At 54.7% G+C, this 25,817-nt stretch overlaps 4 protein-coding genes across 4 annotated transcripts; 3 read left to right on the forward strand and 1 right to left on the reverse strand.

Annotated features, from left to right (window-relative positions):
- Positions 1–924: 924 nt before the first annotated feature.
- C8A04DRAFT_15013 (uncharacterized protein) lies at positions 925–4,347 on the forward strand (the record flags this gene model as incomplete). Its single annotated transcript, XM_062778326.1, has 4 exons — positions 925–1,029; positions 1,142–1,681; positions 1,753–4,150; positions 4,202–4,347. The coding sequence occupies 4 exons, from the start codon at positions 925–927 to the stop codon at positions 4,345–4,347; spliced, it is 3,189 nt and encodes a 1,062-aa protein (XP_062633748.1).
- Positions 4,348–6,063: 1,716 nt separating this feature from the next.
- C8A04DRAFT_32130 (translation machinery associated TMA7) lies at positions 6,064–6,591 on the reverse strand (the record flags this gene model as incomplete). Its single annotated transcript, XM_062781987.1, has 5 exons — positions 6,064–6,090; positions 6,165–6,179; positions 6,256–6,308; positions 6,394–6,460; positions 6,562–6,591. 5 exons carry the CDS (start codon positions 6,589–6,591, stop codon positions 6,064–6,066), a joined length of 192 nt encoding a protein of 63 aa, XP_062633749.1.
- Positions 6,592–7,329: 738 nt separating this feature from the next.
- On the forward strand, positions 7,330–10,617 carry C8A04DRAFT_15019 (kinase-like domain-containing protein; the record flags this gene model as incomplete). The annotated part of the gene is made up of 4 exons (XM_062778330.1): positions 7,330–8,066; positions 8,120–8,361; positions 8,414–9,669; positions 10,399–10,617. The coding sequence occupies 4 exons, from the start codon at positions 7,330–7,332 to the stop codon at positions 10,615–10,617; spliced, it is 2,454 nt and encodes an 817-aa protein (XP_062633750.1).
- Positions 10,618–21,164: 10,547 nt separating this feature from the next.
- C8A04DRAFT_32132 (negative regulator of sexual conjugation and meiosis) lies at positions 21,165–22,861 on the forward strand (the record flags this gene model as incomplete). The annotated part of the gene is made up of 2 exons (XM_062781988.1): positions 21,165–21,849; positions 22,017–22,861. The coding sequence occupies 2 exons, from the start codon at positions 21,165–21,167 to the stop codon at positions 22,859–22,861; spliced, it is 1,530 nt and encodes a 509-aa protein (XP_062633751.1).
- Between the last annotated feature and the right edge of the window lie 2,956 nt (positions 22,862–25,817).

Genomic DNA, 25,817 nt, shown 5'->3' on the forward strand with positions numbered 1-25,817 from the left:
AAGGGGAAAAAAGGGACTCAGCAATTTTTGGCGTTTGGATGATAGTTCTTGGCACCGTCCCAGCGCGGCATTGTGCACGATTCCAGAACTCGGTCCCTTGCTCCGCTTTTCACTTCCCCAGGACTTTTTTCTGAAAACGGGACGTCTGGTCCTCCTCTCTGGCCGCTGCGTGCCGGCCGGCTACCCTCTTCTTCACACACCCACCCTCACGATCCCGGGGGTTTACACGGCATACTCATTGCCACCCAGTCGCTCGCTCTCTTCCCAGCCCTTCTTCATTCTTTCGGCGGCTGGTTTTTGCTCATCTCTCGTTTTCCATTTTTTTCGATCTCGCCCTTCGTTTGGCCTGGACCGAACGATACCTCCGCTTTCCCGACGACCCTTGTCGATCTCGAACCCCATCGACCCTGCCTTCATTTCGAAGCGACGCAGCATTTCGCGGCCTTGGCGTTGATCCTCTTTCCAGGGCGGAGCATACGTCACTTTCCACCCAGGAATCTTGTCAAACACAACGACACAAGCGGGAGTGCTTTGTGCTGGAATTTTTCTAGATTCTAGTTTGCATCAAAGACGCCCTTTCGAGTTTGACATTCCGCGCCAAACCCCTAGCCAGTTCAAGTAAAAAAAGAGGAGGAACCGTTGGGAAGAACACCAGTGACGGAACCGGACGGCACACACGCACCGACCAAGCGCCGCCATCACCACATATCCTGCGGACGACGAAAAAGGTTCCCTCCTTTGATCGTTGCTTCAGCTATCGACCAGCCGAGCAGTCTACCTTTATTATACTCGCCGTAAGCAAGGCAGTTGTTGGAAACCGGCTACTCGATATTTCGCTGTGTTTCACGCCCACTTCGGATTTTGGTCCGGACCCTTTTTACTTGCCCTGCGTGGGCGTTCAACATCCTCTGATTCGGCGCTAAGATGGATGTTCTCCGGCACATGCTCGCAAGGGACGTGCCCCAGACCGACGACCCCGCGAAGGTGTTGTTGGGGCTATTGTCGGATCCCTTCTCATCACAAGCTAAGGTATGTTCCTTATCACGCGACACATGCCCTGTTACGGGTGGTCGTGGCTTTTTTTAGAGTTGACCGTGCTCTAAATATGCGATTTTACTGACAAACTACCCCCTGGTCCTAGTTCCAACAAAATGCAGTGTTTGCTGCCTTGGCTTCCTCGCTGGGTATCACTGCCGCCATCGCAGTTTGCTTCTCCTTCCTCCGGCCGTACAATAGCGTCGTATACGCCCCCAAACTAAAGCATGCCGACGAGAAACATGCGCCCCCACCATTGGGGAAAGGGGTCCTGGCGTGGGTCTTCCCGCTCTGGTCCACCTCAGAGGCTGACGTCGTCAACTTGGTCGGCATGGACGCCGCCGTCTTCATGCGCTTCACGAGAATGTGCCGCAACATCTTCCTCGCCCTCTCCCTCTTCGGCTGTGCCATCTTGATCCCCGTCAACTGGAACAACTTCGTTGGGAAAGATGCGCCGTGGTTGACTAGGATTACACCCGCGGACGTCTGGGGCCCGGCGCATTGGGCCACCGTAACGTTTGCTTGGTTGTCGACGATTGTGGTGTGCGGTTTTCTTTGGTGGAATTATAAGAAGGTTCTGCTGCTTAGGCGTACATACATGCAGAGCGAAGAGTATCAACACAGCCTTCACGCTCGCACACTAATGGTACGACCCCCCCGCACCCCAATATCTAGTGTACGTTGGCTAACCTGGCTTAGCTATACGACATTCCCAAGAACTTTACATCCGATGAAGGCATCGCGAGGATTATTGATACCGTCGCCCCGAATTCGTCGTTTGCCAGGACTGCGGTTGCTCGTGACGTCAAGATCCTACCCGACCTCATCCAACAGCACGAGAAGGCCGTACGGAAACTCGAAAAAGTGCTTGCCATCTACCTCAAGGATCCCAACAACCTTCCCACCGAACGGCCCAAGTGCTCTCCCTCGAAGAGGGATCCCTCTTTCGGGACCTACCCGAAAGGGCAGAAGGTTGACGCCATTGAGTATCTCACGCAGCGCATCAAGGTTTTGGAGTTGGAGATCAAGGATGTCCGCCAGCGGGTGGACAAGAGGGGCTCGATGCCATATGGGTTTTCCTCCTACGCCGATATCTCCGAGGCGCACTCCATCGGCTACACATGCCGCAGCAAGAAGCCCCACGGCGCTACTGTCAAGCTGGCCCCTCGGCCGAACGACATTATTTGGGATAATATGCCTCTCAACTCTGCGACTCGCGGCAGGAGACGACTGTGGAACAACCTTTGGATCGCCGTCCTGACCCTGCTGTGGATCGCCCCCAACGCCATGATCGCCATCTTCCTCGTCAACTTGAAGAACTTGGGGCAGGTGTGGCATGCCTTCGGCGATTCCTTGGAGCAGAGCCCTGCGTTCTGGTCCATTGTCCAAGGTATTGCTTCGCCGGCCCTTATGTCGCTCGTGTATCTGGTTCTTCCCATCCTCTTCCGCCGTATGTCCATCAGGGCTGGAGACCAAACCAAGACCGGGCGGGAGCGTCACGTCGTGGCGAAGCTGTATACTTTCTTCGTCTTCAACAACCTCGTCGTCTTCTCGATTTTCAGCGCCCTGTGGACCTTCATCTCCCACGTTGTGAAGGAGACCGAGAACGGCACGGATGCCTGGGAGGCTTTCGTCGACGCCGACATTGGTCAGAACTTGTTCATTTCCCTCTGCACCGTTTCGCCTTTCTGGGTCACCTGGCTACTCCAGAGACAGCTTGGTGCGGCCGTCGACCTAGCACAGCTGTGGACCCTCCTCACAAGTTTCTTCATGCGCAAGTTCTCGAGCCCGACACCTCGCGAGCTAATCGAGCTCACGGCTCCGCCCCCCTTCGACTACGCGAGTTACTACAACTACTTTTTGTTCTACTCGACCGTCGCCATCTGCTACGCTGCCATTCAGCCGCTCGTCTTGCCAGCCGCCGCTCTGTACTTTTGCATCGACGTGGGGTTGAAGAAATACCTGCTGCTCTACGTCTTTGTCACCAAGACGGAGAGCGGCGGTATGTTCTGGCGCATACTGTTCAACCGCTTCCTCTTTGGGTCCATGCTGTCGCATTTGGTCGTGTTCCTGACCTGCTGGGTGCGTGGCGACGGGACGCACGTTCATGCGTACGCCGTAGCCCCCCTTCCATTCCTCATGCTCGCGTTCAAGTTCTACTGCACACGGGCATTTGACGACAAGATGCATTTCTACACCACACGCTACACTGCGCAGCAGCAAGCTGAGGCCGGGTTCGATCTGAAGGAGCAGGGCGCGCGTAACGACCGGCTCGCTTCTCGGTTCGGCCACCCGGCCCTCTACAGGCCGCTTATCACGCCCATGGTCCACGCCAAGGCACAAAACCTACTTGCCAGTGTCTACCAAGGCCGGCTCAGCGACGGGCGGGATGCTGGCTACGACGATTCCATGACAGTTAGCGGGTACAGCGATACATATGTCCTGGACAACATGGCGTCTGGGAAGGCCGGCAAACCCTCGGCCGGCATGCCCGGATTCGAAGTGGTCCCCGAATCGCGCCTCGATTTTGAGTTCTACAAGAACCGTGACGAATTTGCCGCTGAGCACGGTGGAGGCGATCTCTTCGGCCGCAACCCCGACATCATCCGCCCTGGCACTCCTGGCTCCATCGGCAGCGACCCCTACTCACGGCCTGGGACACCTCAAGGCGGGATGGGCTTTGGTGCGGGGGCCGGTTCCGCTAACCGACGGCCCTTCTCGCAGTTCCAAGACGCCACAGCTTACCACGGCAACACACCGCCTTCCACGGCCGGCGCAGGCAGTGCCTACCCTGGGCAACCCGTGTTCACGCCCGACCCGGTCACGATCCGCTCACGCAGCCCCATGTATGCCCACGCCAACGACAGCGGCTCGAACCTTGTTGCTAGCGCCGCCGGTATGCCTGTCTCCACGCCCGGACTCCCACCCACGCCTAGCACGTATGGGTCATACCGGGAACGAAGCCCCGTCAGTGGCGGCGGCGGCAGCATCAGCCTTCGCGCCCCGGGCTTGTTGGGCGGTGGGCCGCAAGGCTACGGCGGGCTGCCACAGACGGATGAGATGGATATTGTGCAGTCACCGTTGATCGTCCCGACTTTATCCGGGACAGGGCCTGGTTCCGCATCGGCATCGGCGTCAGCATCGGGGACAGGCTCCGGAGCAGCAGGTACACCGCAAAGTCCGGCGCCGCAATATGATTATTTCCGGGGTGGGACGAGGGGTGCGGCAGATCGGAGCGGGACGCCTGGGGCGGCTACGAGGGGAGCTGGGGTAGGGAGTGGGAGAGGGAGTCAGATCTGGGGAGGGAACTAGAGGTCTCTTCCTAGTCAGCAACCCCATCCCTACCCTTATCATCATTACCCCTAGACGAAAGGAGGGGGTGAGGAGGACTCAACGAAATGGGATCATGGAATCTCTCTTTTTCTTACCATATAATGTCTTGTTTATTCTGTTCCTGCAAACATAGCGGATTTTGTATCATTTTTTCTATTCCTTTCATTTGTCACTGTGTATGGGCGAGGGACACGCTCCCATCTGGGGATACCATCTAAATCTGAAACGTAAAGCACACTGGTGGCGGAGGCATCTGGTCGGCCTGGCCTGGTTGGGTTAATTGTGCATCATTAGGTCTGGTTGGGGACTGGGTTAAGACAGGCTGGGTTGGGTTTGGCGTTTGACGGGGAATCTCCCAGGGTGATTTTGTTGGGTTAGAATATCTATCTATCCAGATATCTACAGATCCTCCGGCGTGGCCCGGGATATGATCTAGACTTAGGATTGGAATACGTATTAGTTCGGACGGGGAATTTTATCCCCCGTCTCGTGGTCAAAGACATCAGCATACATGTACCTATCCCCCAAGCCAATTTAGGACCCGAACGTATACCTTTGATCACATCGTTATATATACGACCCAGACATCTATATCATTAACAAACATAGATCACTTGTTTATGCCAACGCAGTGTCATCTTATGGACCTATGCTTGTTAAATAGCCAATCTATATCAACAATCTACCGGTTCACATTCCTCTATATCCCCAACCTCGCTGCATCTACTTTCCTCAGACCGCCAATACACAAACACTCAAATATTACACCACCAACTAGCGTGTCCCGAATGGGGCCGGGTTAATACCCATGGATCTCGCACAGGTTAGATGGCCGTTCGAATTCACAAGGCGAGTAGCAAAAAGGAAGAAGCAACCAACAACGGTGGAAGGGAAAAAATCTCAAAAAAGATCACCAGCCGACCCTCTTCACCGGCTGAAGAGGGGTGCTTTGGTTACGAAAACCCCCCGGGTGGGTTTTTCTCCGGATTGAACCGGCAGCCTCTCGATCGGTTGTCGAGGGGTGAGGCCGCCGCTATAGCGGCCCCTCAGGCCAACTACGCCACTTGGCAGGAAGATTGGTTTTGTATTCTGGGGGGCTCGGAGGCAGGAGGGGCGTGGACCTTCTATATACTGCTGGAATGTGTGGTGGTGAGGGGGGGGAGGAAGTTGTATGTGGGGTTGATTGGTGCTGGTTGAACTGTGTTGATCCCCCCTTTTTTATTGGCGATACTTAGGTTGTAAAACTATCCCTGAAGTAGCATGCTTGGAACCCCAACGCTGGTGTGATTCTTGTTGTATTCAGAGGGTCGGGTGGGCAAAAAAGGGGTAGATATTCCCGCACCAAACTAAATTTCATGATAGACCCAACCTTTGCGTTTTCTAGAGGTACCTAGGAATTACTCATCCCGACAGTTCCCTCGTCATAACATCTCATCATGACTGCCGTTTAACCTGCCTGTTTAGTTGGACCAACAACCACAATCACAGTCAAGACAAACACAAACACGTAGAAAAAACGTGACTCGTTGTACTCATTGAAAAGGTCGTGTCTGGCAAGCAGAAGGAACATGTCGCTTCTGCTTTCCTACCCGCCTACTTGGCTCTAAACTCCTCTTCTCCTTGTCTTGCGCCCGTAAAATACTTCCCAAGACTCCACATCAACGCAATACCGTGCTTCCACTCTGGTTGAGTCGTCTATTTCTTGCCTGACTTCTTGATGCCCTGTTCGACGTGTTAGAGTGTAGTTCGCAGGGAAAGGAAAGACCGGAGTCCCGGCTCGTGGGGTGGGGGCGTACCTGAGCACCGGTGTTCTATAAGGGATAGCTGGTTAGTACCTAGGCGATCTGTGGATGGAGAGAGGACGGAAAGGAGGTCCGGATCACTTACAAGAGGGCCTTTGCCGCCGGCCTTGGCGGCCATCTCCTTCTTAGCCTTCTCGTCTAGAGAAAGTGAGCGGGTTAGATCGTTGTGGAATTCATGAACAGCAGCGACGGCCGAGTGTCTTTGGGGGGTCGGCTCCCTTACAGGCTCGCTGCTTCTCGTGGAAAGCCTTGTCGTCGTCATCCAGATCTTTGTTCTGCTTCTTGGCGGCCTGGTGGTTTGGAACAGTCTCTAGGTTAGTGGGCTGGTCTCAATATACGATGCGGGATTCGGGTGCGGTAGTGGCCTCGTGGTGTGGTCGGTTGTGCGCACCTTGAGGGGCTTCGCCTTCCCGCCTGTCATGATGGTGTTAGTCGGGATTTTCAGGGTTTACTCCAGCGCCCGTCAGGGGGTAGGCCAGTGGAGTGGAAGGGGGGAACATGCCTTCTCTGCTCTGACCACCCATTTTGTGTGATTTTTTTGTTCGAAAAAAAGGAGACCCGGTGTGTCTGATATCAATGAAGAGAATAGTGGTAAGTTTTGGGGGCAGAATCAGGAAGGGAAGTCAGCGCGCTGAGTTGTCAAGGCGAAGGCCCCGCGACGAAGACGGCGGCAAAGCCCAGACCAAGCGCCTGGACATTTGGGCGGTGAACCGGCTAAACCGCGGTTAGATCGCCGGATTGGCCCTTCCCGACTCGGATCGCTCCAGCGAGCGCCACCAGTGCCGAGAAACGGTTTCGGCAGGTTCTCAGGCTGTGGAAAACGTCACACCAAGTCGTCGAAGTGGATTCAATCTGCCGTTGTCTCTGTTTGGCATCTATTTCCCTCGACACACACTTATACCACGCCGTCAGAGATTCAACCCGCGCGTTGCTATCCTCGCCTCGCTTTTACATCCCGCAACTGTGCGATCCAAAACTCTCGCCTTCTGACGTTGAAACCAAGGCTGACACTATCCACAAATTTCTAGTCAAGGAGGAAGAAGAAGGAAGTTCCCAAGCAAACAGAGCGTGCTGTGTTTAGGGTTGCCACCGGGCAAAGATATAGAGGGACGAATAGACGGACAAACGAACGGGTGCAAGTCGCGGGTCGGTACATACAATGGCGTCCTCTGCGTTTAGCTCGGATGAGGGGGAAATCGTCGAGGCAACTCCCCAGCCTCGCTCTGAACAAAACGGTGATGTTGACCGAACCGGCAGACATCGAGGCAGATTCCCGTCGCGCACGCCCGAGGGCGATGGGCCATCGAGAGATTCGAATGGTGGGCCCCGCCGAAGCCGTTCGCCCCGCGGCTGGAAGCGGTCGCGCGATGACCACCGCGACCACCGCGACCGACGTGATGTTCGCCAGTTTCGTGCCCACCTCGAGGGCGGCCCTCGCGATGACCGCCGCCCGTATCGCGACTTAGACCGGCCTGCGTCCCGAGGCTCTGACCAACATTACAACAACAATAATAGTAATAATAACAACAACCGATACGGAGGCCGCGAGTCCGGTAACATACGCCCGAAAGGACGCGACGGTTATGATAGAAGCTACGACCGCGACCGCAGGAACGATGGCTATCCAGATAAGCGGCCCCGCACCCGCAGCCGGTCACCCCGTGGTAGGGACGACAGAGGCGGGGGAGTAGGTGGGCGAGATGGGGCACGCCGTGGCGATTTACGGCCGGGGCAAGACAAGTACAGTGCCTCTGGTGAGAGACGCCCTCAGGATGGCTCAACGTCTAGGAAGGATCACCCGGGGGGTGCTTTTGGTGGTTCATCGCAGAATGCTAAAAGTGATAGAGGTGCCACGGTCGAGCGTGGTATCAATGATCTTGCTATTTCACAACCCAGGTACGTTACTCAATTGCTCATCGACCAAAGACAGTTTCTGACTCTCTTTACAGTGCACCCCCTGAGCCTGATATGGACTGGGATCCCGAGGAGGCCGTGGACGAAGAAGCTGCTGTTCAAGCCGAGATTGAGCGCCGCCGGCGGAAGCGAGAGGCGGCCCTCAAACGCGGTATTGGCGCAGCGACGCCCATAATTCAGACCCTGCAGACCGGTGATAGGCTTGCATCCACGCCTGGGTCGACTCGTCAGAACACTCCAGGGCCCTCAAAGGGCGACGAGGCAACCCCTATTTCAAGTAAGCCCCACCCCCTGGTTATTCAGGTTGTCTAGCTGCTAATATCACCTAGATGGCCCCTCGTCGCCTGGCCTATCTCCCAGCAGGATACCGTCCGCTCTCTCTCCAGGGGTATTTAATTTTGCTGACGACCAAGCCCTCATCAATGCTCACGGCGAAGCTAAGGCCTTTGACGAAGATGGCCCGTCAGCGGCCAACTACGATCCCACAGCCGACATGAAGGAGGATGAGCGTCGAGACGAGATGCGCCACGCCCACGTCGGCCTTCACGGTGAGCCTCGTCCAGGCCAAGAAGAAATTGTACCTCCGGCACCCGAACCCTCCGAGGATGCCAGCGCCAAGAAGCAGGATGATGACGACGACGAATTCGACATGTTCGCCGAGGATTTCGCTGACAAGTTTGCGGCGCCCGCCCCAGCCAAGACCGACGCATCTTCCGATGTGCGTGGGCCTCAAGCGGGCGGCGGCATCTTGGATGGCGATGATAAGGAGGGTTACTACAAGATCCGGCCCGGTGAGCTCCTCGACGGACGTTACCAGGTATCTACAACGTTGGGCCGGGGCATGTTCTCAGGAGTAGCTCGCGCGGTCGATGTCACGACCAAGAAGGAGGTGGCCATCAAGATCATGCGGAACAACGACGCGCTTAGGAAAGGAGGTTTCACCGAGATTGCCATCCTCGAGAAGCTAAACTCGGCAGACCCAGACGACAAGAAGCACATTGTCAGATTCGAGCGGTCTTTTGAGTACAAGGCCCATCTCTGCATGGTGTTTGAGAACCTGAGCATGAACCTGCGCGAGGTGCTCAAGAAGTTCGGCAACAACGTCGGCATCAACCTGAACGCGACGCGGGCCTATGCCTACCAGATCTTCCTCGCTTTGGCCCACATGCGCAAGTGCAGCATCATCCACGCCGATCTGAAGCCGGACAACATCCTGGTCAACGAGGCCCGCAACATGCTCAAGATTTGCGATCTCGGTACAGCCATCGATCGCTCTGACGCTGCGACTGCGGCTACAGAAGCGATGCCGTACCTCGTCAGTCGCTTCTACCGTGCGCCTGAGATTATCCTAGGCGTGCCCTTCGACTATGCCGTCGACATGTGGTCGATTGGCTGCACGCTATATGAGCTGTACACGGGTAAGATCCTGTTCACGGGCGAGAGTAACAACCAAATGTTGAAGAACATCATGGAGATCCGGGGCAAGCTGAGCGCGAAGCTATACCGTCGTGGTGAGCTCTCGCACAACCACTTTGATGAGCTCGGCAACTTCATCAGCGTAGAGAGAGACAAGATGTTGGGCAAGGTGAGTTAACTAATTCCCTTCTTTCCCCTTTTTTCAGACCGATTTCATTCTTGCTCCCCTTTCTCTCTTTCTTTTTCCCCCTTTCCCCTTTCCCAATTATTGCACCCCCGCGCCCTCCTGCATTCAGCACGCCTATCTTGAAACATATCGCTGGTTGTTACACCGTTTCATCGGGTGGTTCAACATCCGATATCTTTTTATAAAGCCGGGCGGGCGGTCAGTTGGCCGCGGCGCGGTGTTTCTTGCCGTGCCGCACGCCTGGCTGCTGCCGAGAACGAGCGGGCGCCTGGTTAATATCACGCATCACATCCACGGCCTCTGCACTTAGCCGATGTCGTCTTCAATGAGGCGCCCGCCGCCGCCCCCCTCCTGTTTGGTTTGCATTGTTTTGTGCAACACGAGAGGCAGTATCCCGTCAAGCGATGGGATGTGGACGCGCGGTATCGTGGCCCGTGGGCCGTGGACCAAACCGATGTTGCAGCGATTTTGTGCAGAATGCATGAGAAAGAGAGGCGTGGGAGGAAACTTGATTTTTCGGCGCGCACCGCAGCGGTTTTTTGGGGGGTTGGTTGCTTCACGGTTTAATTCCTGTGTTTCCCACCCACTCGGTTCCCATCATATCACCCTATCCATACCACACCATACCAACCCTTTTTTTCTTTTTCCCTATCACAGCATGACATGCATAGGCAACATGAACTAACCCCGCATCTTCCTCCCCCGTTTTAGACCAACGTCCGCACCCTCGCCAGCGTCAAGCCGACGCGGGATCTGCGCACCCGTCTACTGGCTGCCTCGGCGGGTATGGACGACGCTGAGGGCCGGGAACTCAACCATTTTGTGGATTTGTTGGAGCGCTGTTTGGCGCTGAATCCGGATAAGCGGATTGCGCCGGCGGAGGCGTTGAGGCATCCGTTTTTTACGCAGAAGGGGTGGGGGTATCGATAGATGGTTTTATTTTGGTGGTTTTTGACTGATGTGGGGGATGGGGGGTTGGAGGTAGAGAAGGGGGACGGGATGGTGGTTGATGGATGTAAATGGTATGGAAGTATCGGTAGAGGGGTGGAAACGTCGATTGGCACATGGCGACTGACGTCTTGACGTTCGTAAACAAAAGACTTACTTGTAGTAGTAATTAAGGCATGTACGCTCATAAACTTGAAGGCGTGTTTATCTGTCCTGTCCTGTCTTGCATTGTCTTGTCTCTCTCTCTGTGTCTCTATCTACGTCTCTTGGTCAGAGTCAGACTTCGGAGTCAGGGCCCAAGTTCGATGATAGGGGTGAGTAATAAAGTCATGAACGGTCAAATAAGCCCGTCGTCTTTCGGTCATTTCGCTATCTGCCGTCTCGTTCAAGATGCAGTTCAGAAGGTAATAATCAGGCGGCAGTTCAGGAGTCAACAAATCCATCCATCCATCCATCCGTCTTAACTCGGCGGTGCCGACAATATTCCGCTCCCACGTGCATACTACTTACTGTGCATGAACATGTCACCTCATATGAGATGAAAAGGGGGCTTGGGCTTGGGAGGAGCGAGCGAAGTATAAAAACACTTCATCCATCTAGGATCTAGACGCCGCCCACTGCACTGCCTGCCTTCTTTAGGTTTACAAAGTAACTACGGACTTACTTACCCTCCTTTCACGAGCCTCCAGGGGTAAAAGTCTACCCCTTTTCACCATGCTTCCTTGCCTACCTGCCTGCCTGCCTGCCTGCCTAGTGTAGATAGATAGATCCTTCATGTGCTTCGCCTGGTTGGTTACTTAGGACCTACAATGCCTAATGACGAATATCGTCGGTCACATTTCCGAACGTTCATGCCTTATTTGGTTTGGCCCTCTTTTGGGATCCCCTTTTGGTGAGTGAGGCGTTCTTGGCTTGAACCCAGGTCGGCGGGATGGGATTAATTCCCGCATTCCGGGACCGCGGTAATAGATACTAGGGAAATATTCAAATGGGTGATGGGCAAAGATGATGATGATGATGATGATGATGATGTCTTGGATGGGAATAAGAGCGAGGATATTTGGAACCTGTCACATTCCATTTGTTTGTTTGTTTGGTTTAACGACACATGTTTCTGTTTCTCCCGGGGCCATGGTTCGGGATTCTGAAGGGGGGGTTGTTTGGTGCGTTTGGCACAGTGTAGTTATGGGTGGTTGTGGCTGCTGGTTGTTGGTTGATGAGACCCTTTTTTCGATTGTCGTTGTTGGTGGCTGAGCAGGTGAACCCCTTTTTTTCTTCTCGCATCTCTTTTGGGAAGGTCTATGGAAGCTGATGGCTTGCTTGGCCGTCTGATGAGCGAATGAGCCTGGGAGCCTGTTATGTACTAGGAACTAGGTTCTGAGATCCTCGCTCATCCCTCGGTCAGGAAATCAAGGGAGAGGTGTGCACACTCGGATGATCCATCATTTCGGCTTCTCTCGGTGAGAGAGAGAGCGTGTGTGTGATTCCAGTTCAGCCGAACTCAGCTCAGCCCGGCTCGGGGTTTGCTGACTATGAGTCTGTAGGTCGTGATCTCATTTCGGCATAGGAATTTTCGGTCCGAACATTTACGGGTGTGTTGATCCTCTGGGAGTCAATATTTTCACATCGGCTGGTTGGTGGTGGGTGTGTGAGAACACATTTCTTCACACACCCACCAACCCGTCGGCGGCGTTGCGGCGTTGCGGCGTAATTGACAAGACACATCCCGTCAGGGTCACGGGGCTCATTCATCAAGCGCCCGTTCCATGCAACCAACTCATGAGCAAACTAACTTACACTACTGCAGCCCATTCGCGGGGTTAAATCGCCACATTGATCAATGAGCAAACAAACCGAAACAAACCAAAATAAAATAGATTAAAAAAATCCCGACCCGCCGGCTGGGTGCGTGCGTTGGGGGCTTGTTGGTTGTTGACCCGAGGGAGAGCGCAAGTTTGACTCATTATTTTTCCCGTTCCGGATACCTTTGCCGCCGCCACACCACATGCACACGCACACCACATGCCAACGGTCGCCCATGCCATCAATCATCACGACCGCCACCGCCGCCGCCGCCGCCTTACGGTAGCCGGCTGCACCTTGCCATCAGGGTTCAATCACCACATGCCAAAGGCCAAAAGGCTGTGCCGCTTCCCGCCGTTCCTACCGCCCGTCTGGATCCAACCCACCCAACCACTCAGAACCTTTTCTCTTTTCGCTTTTTTTACTGGGTGCTGAACGCTAACTAACTTACACACACATGGTGTGGCGTCCAACGCCGCTGTTGGCGCGGGTTCGTGTTGCTTGCTTCTCGAAAAGTCAAACCTGTACTCTGTATGAAGCCCATTGGCCGGGGCATGGCATGACGTGGGTTGGCTGGCCCAAGCAAGGCCCTGACCTGACCTGACCTGACTTGACCCGGCCAGACCAAACTAGGCCAGGCCAACCACGTGAATCAGACGAGAGAACAATCCTCTACTGTGTAGAGTAAAGCGATGTATGTACTGTACAATCACGCATGCGGTCCGGGGCGTATGAGCGGCCGCATTATGGTCCCCCAAGGCCCCCCAAACGGCCGGCCAGCCGGCTGCCTCGCCTACCTAGCCGCCTAGGTAGCCGTCTAGCTGGCCCAACTGCCCGGCTACACTATGAGGCGGCGGACGGCGGACGGCGGGCGGCTGCGGTCCGAAAAGGGAAAACGACAAGGCAAGGCACGGCCGGGCTTGCCGACAAGCTAACCGGGCGCGGCTGGCTGTTTGACTGGCTGGTTGGCTGGTTGGCTGGGTTTGCCCATGACCGGACCTGGATTTACGGAGCCTGGTCTGATCTGACGTTTGAAGGTTTTTCTGGTGGGCTCTGAGTTGAGCTGAACGGGGTTTCGTTGTTTGAAGGTTGACTTACATGATGATACGAGGTACCTGTGATATGAGTTGAGTGTAAACACAATGGAAAGCAGGAAGTAAAGTTTTCACGGTATTATGACAGTAACTATTGACTTTCGTACTTAAGGCGGTCAAGAGATACGGCTCGCGGTCTAACAATAACCATATGGCAAAATAAAAAATGGTCCAAAAAACTCGGGAAAAGATTCCTGGATCAAAGGACCCCGAGAAACAACACAGAACACAACAACCTACCACCGCATCCACTACCAGTCAGGTGCCATCGACCGTACAACACGCCATGCCCCTCCTCCCCTCTATCCCCCATCATCCCAACCATCCGAGTGGCCGAAAACACTGGCAGCCCACAAGCCGTACTCACCGACAACTGCAGTAACATGTTTGGCCCCGTCCTACCACACACATACATACATACATACACAAGTAGGTTTCCGTAAAACGCCTTGCCCTCCCGTTTCCAGCCGGGGAAACACAAAGGCAGTCCAGTCCAGTCCAGTCCATAGAAGTTCACGGAAGAGGTCACTCCAGCCCCCAGCCCCCACGGCTGAGGTCATCGCCAACCTTCCCTGAGACAGACCTTCAACCGATCACTGATCGACCCAGCTAACCAACAAACAAGCCACTGATCCCGAAACCTTGGGCACGGATAGTGAAGGGGAGTAAAATGACTGATCTGCTTTCACGTACCCGCTTGCCCGGTCTTGCCCGGCAGACGCCGGCCGGTCTTCGGGTTGGGGGCTCTGATGTTTACACAGTACGGTATGCATTCTTTAGTTTTCAGGAGAGAAAGTGAGAAGAGCCCTGACTTGAGACAATAACCAACAACCGTCTGTCCCTGACCGCCGGGCTGGGTCGATTTTTCTGTCTTTTTTATTTCCTTTTTTTGGTTCGTTCGTGTGTCTATCGACGCCACAGTGGTTGTTGGTACAATAAGCCTGTTTCCTGCCCTAATGTTGGTCTGTATCGGCCCTTGTTTCGTTCACTTTGAGACAACCCAGTCTGATCAACACCCGTTGGCTCGCTCGGATCTTGTTTCCCCCTCAAGCCCCTTTCAGGCGGCCGGCGGAATACCGACCAACTCAATATTCGGTATTTAACATCCGATATATCGGGAATCCTACGGCCAACGGGCGTCACGCCGGACATCACCGCGCCGCCACACTGCAGGTTTTCGGGACAGTGTAATTACCTCGGTATTTGTCAAGGCTCACATTTACATAGCCAGTTGTTATGTAAGTACTAGGTAAAGTGGTAAAGTGGCCTGAGTGAGGAGTGTGTATTGCGCCGGGCAACCCGGCAACAAGGCCAGCCACCTAGCCACCTACGCCTCCCGCTCACTGCGGTTGAACAACAGCAACAACAACAACAACAACGACACCACGGGCGGACAGGTAGGACATGACGTCGCCGTGGCACATCCGCAACATCCCCCCCGGACCCCGACCCCGACCTCCTTCTCCCTTTTGTACACTAACTACACTACACTAAGCTAGGTAGTACTACATGGCATGGTTACTAGTTATTGCTTGTTCAAGTTCCTCCTGTGCCACAACTGTGCAACTTGTGTGTATGTGTGACGGTATCACGGTAGTAGGACTTTGTCGTACTGTGCCGCTGGTTGTGCTGCTGTGCCCCGAGGGTTGGTCTGGGGAAGTCACTGTGTAAGGGATCTCGAGAATATGCCTAACTACACTAGTTGGTTGGATAGGGAAATAATGGGAGGGCGAGACGGTTGGTTGCTGGGTGGACGCAGGGTGCGGTGGTGGTTGTGTGTGTTACGTTGTTTTGGTGTCTGTCGTGTGATATATCCGTATCGAGAACTGTGGTTTGTTCGTGTATTTATGCATGGAGATGTATTGGGACCAGGAGGGATTGTTTATTGTAACGGGTTTATTGTTGGTATTATTATCATTCTTTGGTCCATAGTTGGCGTGATATGTTTCAACGAGGAGATAATAATACCGCGATGTTGCATGCACTCCGGTGGTTGGGGACCTCTTAGCTGTTTTCGTTTTTCTTCTTTCTTTCTCCGGCTGAGAAGGTTTCATGATGCGCCCAAGTCTCATCCTTCCCGCATTGCATCCGGTCCCGTCTTACACTGTAACATACTTGGATGTCCGAAAAGAGGAACATTCCACATTCTATGCTCACTGCCCAGTCAGCCGGAAGCCAATTTCTCTTGCCGCCTCGTGGGTGTTAAAAGTATAAGCAATACACGGGATGATTGGCTCCAAACAACCAACTGCAGGCGGCGGGGAACGTCATTGTCGTTACACACGATATGGAGAGAAGCATTCGCAAGGCCAGCTGCAGCTCTAGACGCCGCATCCCGCGTGGAAGACAAGCAACTCATTGTCGTGGTCGCTGCAGGCCGCGAATAGCTGCTGTTGGGGGTGCCCGTGGGCGGTTTGCGCGCCCACATACTACGTCCGGTTGCACGGCAGTTCATCCTTCGGTTAACCTCCTGCTTGTTGCCCCTGGTATGTGGATTCGATATTGGCTTTTGTTTGACGGGACGGCAGACCATACAAACCCTAGGAGCCACACTTGTTCTGGGACATTTTGGCGCGCGGTTCCTGACTGTGGTAGTGTCGTGTAGTCGCACTGAGGCGCCTTAATTCCCTGCCTGGCCAGCGAAGCGGCCTGGTGGCCCGGGCCGACGAGGAGGCCGCAGAACGCGTCAGAATCGGCCCCCAGCCTCCATCGCGGGAAGGGGACAGGGGGTTTGACAGATGACGAGCATGAGGTGAGGAATCATCATCTCGGGTCCAGATGCATGGCCGTTTCTCATCGGAAAAGCTCAATGGGCGCAGTCGTGTGGCGTGATACCTTTTCTCCCCTTGTTGGTGATAGATTCTGCTCGTCTGGTGATGACCAGATTTCTCCCAGATTCGGATCGCCACCTGCAAAAAGCCGCGCAAATGGCCGGCAGGCAAGGCTGGCTCGAACTGGCGGGGATGTCCCCCGCATCTGGATCGGCCGAGCCACACTCAACAAACAAAATTCACCGGCCAGATCGGCTGTGCCGGGGTTCGGAGGCGGTCTCCACCCCGGGTCTGCCGGGTGTGCTTCATCTCCGGCAATGAAACCCGTATCGGAGGCCCCCGAGCGCTTGTTGGCTGAGCAGTTCCGCCTCTATCAAAGAAACGTGGCCGTGGTGCGATGATGATCAATATTCGGTTGTGTCTCGTGGTTTGAAGCTGGTGATCCGTAGCGTCATTGGCTGCGAACTATTCGTTTTGCGATGTGATCCCATTGCTCATTGATGCTCAATGGGCTGCCTCCCCTGAGGGTTTTCTGGAATGACGCAGAAGCAAGAGTCAGTCACTGACTGGCCGTTACGCTAGTCTGTGACAAAGTTCCAGCACACCCGCCAGTTATGAGTGCTGGAACCTGTTTTGCATTGTGTTCAGGTTTCTCGAAGCATCTCATTTTGCCAGTCCTGCAAGTTCGTCGTCGTCATGAAGATCAAAGCTCCATCCAATCACGCTTGAGGCTCGCCTCGACGACCTGGACCCGGGTCCATCTCGTTGGGGCAGGGATGCAACCGATGGCTCAGGGTCCTTTGGCTGGAGGCTCGGCAGGAATTTGCCCCAAGGCCCTTCTTGAGAACCGCCCATTTTGATTCGCATCTGGTTTTGATGAGCGGCAGACTCGGCTCGGCAGATGGCAGCATCTGCTCGCATGATAACGGGCCATATCAGAAACACGGGCGATAAACCTGCACTAGCAAAGTACACTAGTGACCTTGCGCTTAGCTTCATATTTCGAAGAACGACCACAACGGCAGAACGGCTAGCAGTTACCCGTACACCGTGTGAGCCTTTCTCGCACGCGGCCGTTGATGATCGTCTTTTGCTGACATCGGCTATGTGGATGGGTTTGATTGTGGCCGTCAAAGAAATGCCATTCGTTTTTGCCTATTCGGGGATAGAAGATCAGATAAACCGCTGACATCAGAGGCCGCGACGAGACGTTTTGACCCATGCTCCAACCCCGTTAGCCGCTGGTGATGCGGCGGCCCGATATCGAGGCCTTCCCGATGCGCTGAACCCCAACATCCATCGCTCGCTTATCAGACTGCAGCGGGAAAGGGCAAAAAAGAAAGGTGGTGACTGAGGTTAGCCGCGGGGCAAAAATCGGGCGGCCGCAATATGAGGCCCGGGAGGGCCGAGGGGCTTGGGATGCTACGGCATTCCCAAACTCGAAAATAACGTTGTTTGCGGGCTCAATTCAACTGGGCAATGTGACCTTCGGCATGGCGGGCGGTACGGGCGAGACGCGCAACAAAAAAAGGTCTCGCTCGCTCGGCAGCAGCAAGGCGTGATGGCTCGCAGCTGCCGCAACCAGCAACTGATCAGACAGCAATGAGCAGGAAATCACAACCACCACCTGATTGTCTTGGCCCGAGCTTAGGAGCATGGCTTGCATGGGCTGCCCGCATGGGAAGCCACGATGAGTGGTGTGGTTGTGTGGCTGACCGGTGGACAGTGCGATGAGTGCCGGACCCTCCGTGCGAAAACGGACTAGCAAGAGAGGGGAGAGAAATCATTGGTGAAGCACTTCGCGCCCGCCCGCCCTGCTCCGCCCAGCGAGCCTGCAACGGGCGACAAGGGGGGTCGCATGCTTCGCACATTTTTGCATCCGGTGAGCGCGGGCCATCGAATCGATGTCGTGGTGAGGCGGCGGCCAATGCACGCAACGTGGGGCGAAGTTACCCAACCCTGGCCCGTCAACCAGTCACAATCAGAAATCCCATCCTTCGCAAGTTTGGCAGTCTCCCGACAACAGGCATGGAGGCATGTTCGAGACTTGCGCAACCTGCTCTTGCCTCGCAAAAGTGCGGCCTGAAACTTGTACCCAAGGGTTCCACTTTTTTTCTCCTCGTTGCAGGCGAGTTCCCTTCTTTTGCTCCTATTCCCACCTGCAACTAAAAGACTGGATGTGTTGCAACCCCGAGCCCACCATTCCCATCTGTCCCTCAATTTCCTCTCGATCCGAAGGGCCAATAGAACGACCCGGACTCTCCTGCGAGCAAAACAAACTTTGATGAAAAGCCCCCACTTTCGAAGAGCTCAGGATCTACTGGATCGGCTGTCGGAGGGATTCCCAGGATTTTCCCAGGCGGAGGGCGGTTGTATCGGTTGCCCACCGTCGTCCGTGCGACGGAACCCAAGACCGACCGAGCACGGGCGAGGCGTGCGAGGCCAATCACGGGCGTTGTGGTCGAGGTGAAGCCTGGAAAGGCTCACCATAGCTTTGGCCACTCTCTGGCTCGAGCAGGACAGAATCCCCGATCACCCCCGGCGAGTCTCCCACTCTCAGCGTCGCAGCTCGGCTGTGACCTTGGGTTTGTCCCACAGCAATGGTTGCTGGACCATTGCCTACGCTAGTGTTCCGAAGTCACTCTGCGACGAACTTTTGACTAGAGTCAGAACCACGGACATGTTCACAGCCTGACGAATATCGAGTATCAGAGCTATCTCGAGTCAGAGCCTTTTCCAGGCTGATGACTGACCCGTTGCACTTTATCCATATTGCTGCTGTGCCGGAAGCCTGGAGACACGGCATGACTTGAACGCGAGCCTTTCGTCCCTACTCCCGCAGTGCACCAAACCACCGAACCACGGCCCACCACCCGTTTCCGCAGAGGGAATTGTTCAGATCTGCAGAGTCAAGTCCAACACCTTCGAAGGAGAGTCCGTCCTGAATCAGCTCCAAGACCCGATGTGTGGCAGCCAATCAATGCAAGCTCCAGGAAAGCTGGACGGGCATTGAGCTCTCAAACAACAACACCAAACGTTGGCATCAAGATCCCAGCGGAAACTCTCTTGCCCCGCTGGGACGTCACAGGGAGCAATGGAGAGAGTCAGTAGTTGAAAATTCGGGATTTCACGGCCCCATGCGCATGCTAACGTAGTCGCCACTTCGTGAATCGAACGTCGAGGTTCTCTTGACTCAAAACATCGCCTCTTCTTGTCATCGCCCTCAGTGTCATCGGACATCGCTCTTAGGCAGTGGAGACGCTGGAGAAGCCAGATCTCAAAACCTTTCCAGCGACTTCGCCGCATCCCAGCCGCCGGCGCCCAGCGCACCCGTTGCGGTTGATGAGAAGAAGAAGCAAAGGCATCAACCCGTCACGGGGCCTTGCTCGGTTCAACATTCACTGTTTTGAGTGCACACCTCCCAATGCAAACTTTTCACGCCCACAGCCGCTCGCATTCTGCACATTCTTTGGCTAGATCGGGCGGCATAACTCTGGGAGTGGGGAAGGAGGGGTGTCCGAGGGGTGGGAACTCACGGGAACACTGGCACACGGGCGTGACTGGGCAAGTGTCAGCCTGCTTCTCTCTCTCCTCGTAATCACACATTGCTGTGGCCGTTCGCTAGCGCGAAGCCGTCGGGCCCATCCTCTTGGCCGCCGGGGGGGGGGCCAGTTGCAGGACCGCCCAAGGAGCCAGGGTCCCACCACCACCTGTTTCCACCGACGCCATGCCCCTTCCTGGCCGAGTGCCGCAACACCCAAGATTAAGAATAGGAATGGCGCGTTGCAGTCACCCGGTGGGTCCCTCTCAGCGGAAGGGTGTGTTGGCTTGCGCCAGTCAAGGCTGGGGGGTACGTACCACATCCTCCAGAAAGGACCCACAGGGCTCTCCACCCTTGTTCCCGCCCCCTGGGCAATGAGGAGGCGCATCTGAGAAACTGGGCCCGTCAGACATGGGAACTCCGGGACCAATCAAGCCACAGCAACTTGCGCAACACGCAATTCGAACAGCATTCGGGGCAAGGGGGGGCAAGGGCAGGACTCGCAGGAGAGGCAGGGGGGAGAAAGACCAAGCTTCGATTCACGGGGCGGTGGAGATGGGCTAGTCAGTGGGAGGACTGGTGTCGAGACATATCAACGAACGATCGTCCAGCCCACACATCGCTTCACGCCTCACTCCCACCGCCGACCGCCTCTCCTCTCGACACTCATTCAAAACTCCTCTTTCACTCCCAAATTCCTCTTTTCCCGAACGCATCTGGTCTCGCCTCCCAGTTGCATTTTTTGGGAGTCGATCTCGTCACAAGCTCGCCTCCTTCTCCGCCTCCTTCTTTCTCTCTCTCCATCCCTCGCACTTCCGGTCGACTGTGGATCCCTTTCTCCTCCTTTCCCCGTTGACACCCAACCCTTCGACCAACCACAGTTCCACCAAGACCAGTTTGACTCGTTCGCTCGAGCTCAGCTTTGTTGTTGCGAACCAGACCACATTCCTCGGATCCGCACCCTGTTCTGGACCACTCCATCCAACCCCAGGACATTTTTACGAAGGCCAACCCAGAGGACAAAGGAGCCGTGTTTTCTACTTTCCTGGATTTTTCTCATCACGACCCTTTTTGGATTCCAGCAAGAGAGCAGAGCATTTTGCCTTTCCTGCCGGGTCATACCAAGGATCCACTTTTTTTGTTTTCTCTCTCTATCTCGTCCTGTTTCCTCTTCATATTTCCTCTCGTCCCCTCTTCTTGGACTCTGCTGCATCACATTTTCCAACCGGAAACACGCCTAGGATCCCATTTTGCCAACGCAGCGCCCCCAAGATCCCAAGAGGAGATTAGTTCGTGAGGAAAGCGACGACGGACCGGATCATGCAGCATGTATCAGTGTTCGGATACCCAACACCGCCAGCATCGCCAGCTTTCGGTCAACCCTGCACCATCCCCGGCCCCCACATCGCCGTTCAACAGCCGTGTCTGCCCCGGTTCGCTCCGGCCACTCCGGAGGAGAGGCTAGGGAGGTTCATCACGAGCTCGTTGCAACTTACCGGCATCGTCGGGACAGGCGCCTACGGTGTGGTCTACTCGGCCGTCGACACCAAGACGCATATCCGCTATGCCGTCAAGTGCCTCAGCAAGTTCAACCCGGACGGGACCCCCTTGGACCGCCGCCAGGTAGCCTTCCAGACCAGGGAGATCAGGCTTCACTACCACGCGTCAAACCACCCCAACGTCGTTTCGATCCTGAAGATCATCGACTACCTGGACTGCATCTACGTTATCTTGGAATACTGCCCCGAGGGTGACCTGTTCTTCAACATCACCGAGCGTGGGCAGTACGTGGGTAAGGATGAGCTGGCCAGGAAGGTCTTTCTTCAAATCCTGGACGCCGTGGAGCACTGTCACAGCCTTGGAATCTACCATCGGGACTTGAAGCCGGAGAACGTCCTTGTCTCCGACCAGGGAGAGACTGTCAAGCTGGCAGACTTTGGCCTGGCTACGTCTTCTGAGCGCTCCGAGGATTACGGATGCGGCTCGACTTTTTACATGTCTCCAGGTAGGTCCTTTCAACAACAGTAACAAGTTGGCTTCTCTTCTCTTTTCGTCCTTTTTCCTTTCTGCGGCCCGCCCTCTTGGGCTTCCGTTCCATCCACACGCAAATCTCCCCTCAATCCTCCGTCCCCCAACCACCAACTGACTTTTCCTTTTTTCCCTTTCTTTTAGAGTGTCTGGACCCATCAACAAGGAGGCCGTTTTACTACTGCGCCCCTAATGATGTCTGGAGCCTTGGAGTGATCCTGGTGAACCTCACCTGTGGGCGCAACCCGTGGAAGCAGGCGTCCTATGAGGACTCTACCTACAGGGCGTACACCAAGAGCCAGGACTTCCTGAAGACCATCCTCCCCGTGTCGGATGAACTGAACGACATTTTGGGGAGGATCTTCACCCGGAACCCGGACGAGAGGATCACGATCCCCGAGCTTCGCGCTCGGATCATGGCCTGCTCCCGATTTACCGAGTCGCCGGCCGCCCAGCTGTCGGCCGAGCCTGCATCGCCAGGCCAAACCACTTACGTTTGCGAGGAGTCCGCCATGGACGACGAATACGACGACTACGACGAGGTGCCGCTTTCGCCTGCATCCTCTGATGGAGAGTCGTGCTCGTCTGACGAGGGCTCACTCACCTCGACCTGCTCCAGTATGGGAGACTCCGACGAAGATGATTTCCTGGGAGACGACATCCCGGAAGCCAAGACCCCACCACCACAAGCGCAAGCACCGATGGGAGAACCAGCAATCTACGAACCTGAGGAACAGCCGGCTATGGCCTCGTACCACCACGTCCAACACCAGCAACTGCCGGACTACATGCACGCGTACCAGCCACAACACCCTGTGGCTATCCAGGACCCGGCGCTGGCCATGCCTGTGCCCGTCCAGCCGTGTGCGCCGCCCAAGTACCAACTCCAGCAGTTTGTTTGGGACGTGTCGAGGTTTGCGCAGCCGCCGCAGCCGCTTCCTTTCCACCATCAAGTTCCCATGTACGCCCCCATGCAGGGCTGCTACTAGGTTGCTTCCCCCGCTGTTTCTTTTTGCACGGTGTCTCGCTGAGGTGGTGCGTTCACCTTCGTCTTTCCTTTTTCCTCTATCCTGGGCCTGGGTTGCCTTCGACCCGCCCCGATGGACGGATTACCTGGTCTTCGTCTACTGGAGCCACCGGACTGGCTCGCCAAACTCGCAACACTTTACCCGTTGGCCGTGATGGGACCAATATTATCGACCGCGTCCCATCACAAACGCTGGCCACGGACAACAACGTTACCGACTCCCCAAGGTGGGAGTCGCTCGGCAAACCCATGATTCTTATGGAGTTATTCGGCCCGAGGATTCTGTTTTTCTCTCCATCATCTCTTGAGCTCTGGATGTGTCTTTTACTACCCGGAACCCCAGGACCTTGGATGATGGCTTTCGCCTGTCCATATTTTTAAAAATCTGTAACTCATACTTTTATTTCTTTTTTTATTATTCCCTTTGTCACGCGACGGCGCCCGGATGGATCAGGAGCATACACACCTTTGGCGCTTTGGGGATCGGGGGATCAAGGCGCGTGGCGCGCCAGGGGTGATACAGGAGTTTTTTGCCCCTAGTTATGGGGGTTGGTTGGTCGAGTTGCCCGAATTTTTCCGCCGGCTTCTCTCTATTTTCTTCTCGCCTCTATTTCCATCTTTTTAATACCCCCTTTTGGTCCTTGGAAATATGTGTGGACTTTCTAGGGAGAGATCTAGGGAAGGCGGCAAAATGTGTTGGGATATGGGATACGACGAAGGATGAACCGTTTACTACTACTACTACTACTTCTTAGACAGTACCCTGGGTCAATAGCCCATTGCGTTTGTCGGGCGTGCTGGAGCCGCCGACTGCAAGAACGATTATTACGTTTTGGAGAGAAGGAAAGATGGGGATAGAAAGGGGATGGGTTGTTCAGAAGAAACAACCCATTTCGCCTTGTCTGTCTGTTTACTATTTTACTACCTTGGGGAGAGAACCTAGGTGGCGAAATAAATTATAACGAACGCTTTTGAGATACCCAAATACAAATACAAATATCTTCTTCACTTCAAAAATGTTTCCTCTGTCTAGCTATTTGTGATTCCTCTGCTGAGTCTCATCTGAACATGGTCATCCCCTAATGTCGAAAGTTGACAAAACGGGTTTCTCCCACGTGACGGAGAACACATGCTGGTCAAACCAAGCACAGAAGACATGGTACGGATACAGTTTTGGGCAAGACGCACTGCAGGAGACAGGGGAGTGGACGTGCAGCTGGTATCTTAGGCAGGGAGGCAGACAGACCAGACAGACATACACACACACATACATCGGTAGGTACACAGTAGGCAGGTAGGCAGAGTAGGCAGACGAGCGGGAAATTTGATAACGAAACGATATTGCAAGCGTGGAACTTTTGGTATGTAACTATGTGCAGGTAGCGAGGGAGTCATGGCAAGGTTCGAAGATACTGTGGGAGAATCTATTTCGTTCAGGCATGGTTTGGATCTTGAAATCTGGATATTTTTCCAGGTTGGGAGGAGGGATCAAGAACGTGGGAAGTCATGGGATTATTCCACTATCCGGAGTGTGGTGTAGAATAAGCCATCGGGATGGGGCACTGTTCTTGGAAACGAAACCTTCACTCACAGAGGACGAAACAAAACGAAACAAGCGGGCCAATAAGGGATGGTACCATACCACCTCTTGTCCCCCAAGTCCCTGAGGAATAAGAGTGAAATTCCTTCATGGGTTTTACTTAGCGCTGTTTCCTTTCTGATGGATCACTGGGAAAGCGGTTACTGGGTACATCAGACTAACTATAGATAGGGAAGGGGAACATTGTTCAATGTGTGTGAAACACGGGTTGGAATTGGTGGGGGGGCGGTGTGGTACAAAGTACTTTGTAGTGTAAAGGGAACGCTACTTTGGAAAGGAAGGCCCTTGCTCATTTCCCGTGGGGTTACTTTGAGGGTGAAGGGTTCACGAGGGTAGGCAATGAATGCGAGCGAGGAAGGATGTGAGTGTGTGAGTGCCAGTCTGTTGAGTGAACGTGGGTGAGTCCAATGTGGGTGTGGCGTGAAAAGACCTGAACTGACTGACGTGCATCTGACTTTGACGGAGGAGGATTTGCTCGCCCTGGGCGGCTTGCCTCATCAACCAACTCCCACAGCCGGGCCGTTATCTCGTTCTTTGGAGGTTTCGTTCCATTGCCCCACTTGTCGGTCGTTGTTGCGCGCCCGTTGACTATGAGTGTGTCTGACTGAACTGACTGACCGCAATCTCCCGTTCTCCATCCTCCTTCGCTCCCTCTTCTCCCTGCCCGCTCACGCCGCTGTCCCGCATCACACCCACTCGTCTCCTGCCGGTGCTGCCGCCGCCGCTTCAATGCATTGCAGTTGCAGATTGGAAGTTGGGTGGTGGGTGTCTGTGTGTGGGAGTGTGTGTGGGGGAGGGTTACGTCGCAGGCTCAAGGATTTTGAGTGGTTGGGGAAAGGAATGGGAGGGGGGTATGATTGGGTCAGAGACATGTGCGCCACGTCGCCCTACTTTTGGGTTGAGATGGGGTGTGGGCTTTTGGGTTCATTTTTCTCTTGTTCGGTTGTTGCAATGGGGCTTGCTCACTGTGTGGTTTGGCGGTTGAGACGGGGGTCCTTGGCTAGATGGACTATGAACATGGTCTGAGCTCATGCATGGACGCCTTTCCGTTCGTGGGATTGAAGGTCTTGTCTCATCTTTTATGGGAAGTCTTTTGTTTTTGCGAAATGCCGTTCTTATGTCTGAGACACTGCCGGGCTGCTGCGGAGTGGTGATTTCGGGTTAGTTTGTCTTGCGATAGTGAGATCGGTGGTTCGGTGAGCAAGTGTTGATGTACCGTTGATGTTCACAATGTCCAAATTTTTACCCCTCCTGCCACAAGGCTGCGGTTGGAAACGAAACGGGAAACAAAACAGAGAAAAAAGAGGGTGGTGCGTGC

Source organism: Dichotomopilus funicola (assembly GCF_033296635.1).
Source record: "Dichotomopilus funicola strain CBS 141.50 unplaced genomic scaffold C8A04scaffold_80, whole genome shotgun sequence".
NCBI classification, from domain to species: Eukaryota; Fungi; Ascomycota; class Sordariomycetes; order Sordariales; family Chaetomiaceae; genus Dichotomopilus; species Dichotomopilus funicola.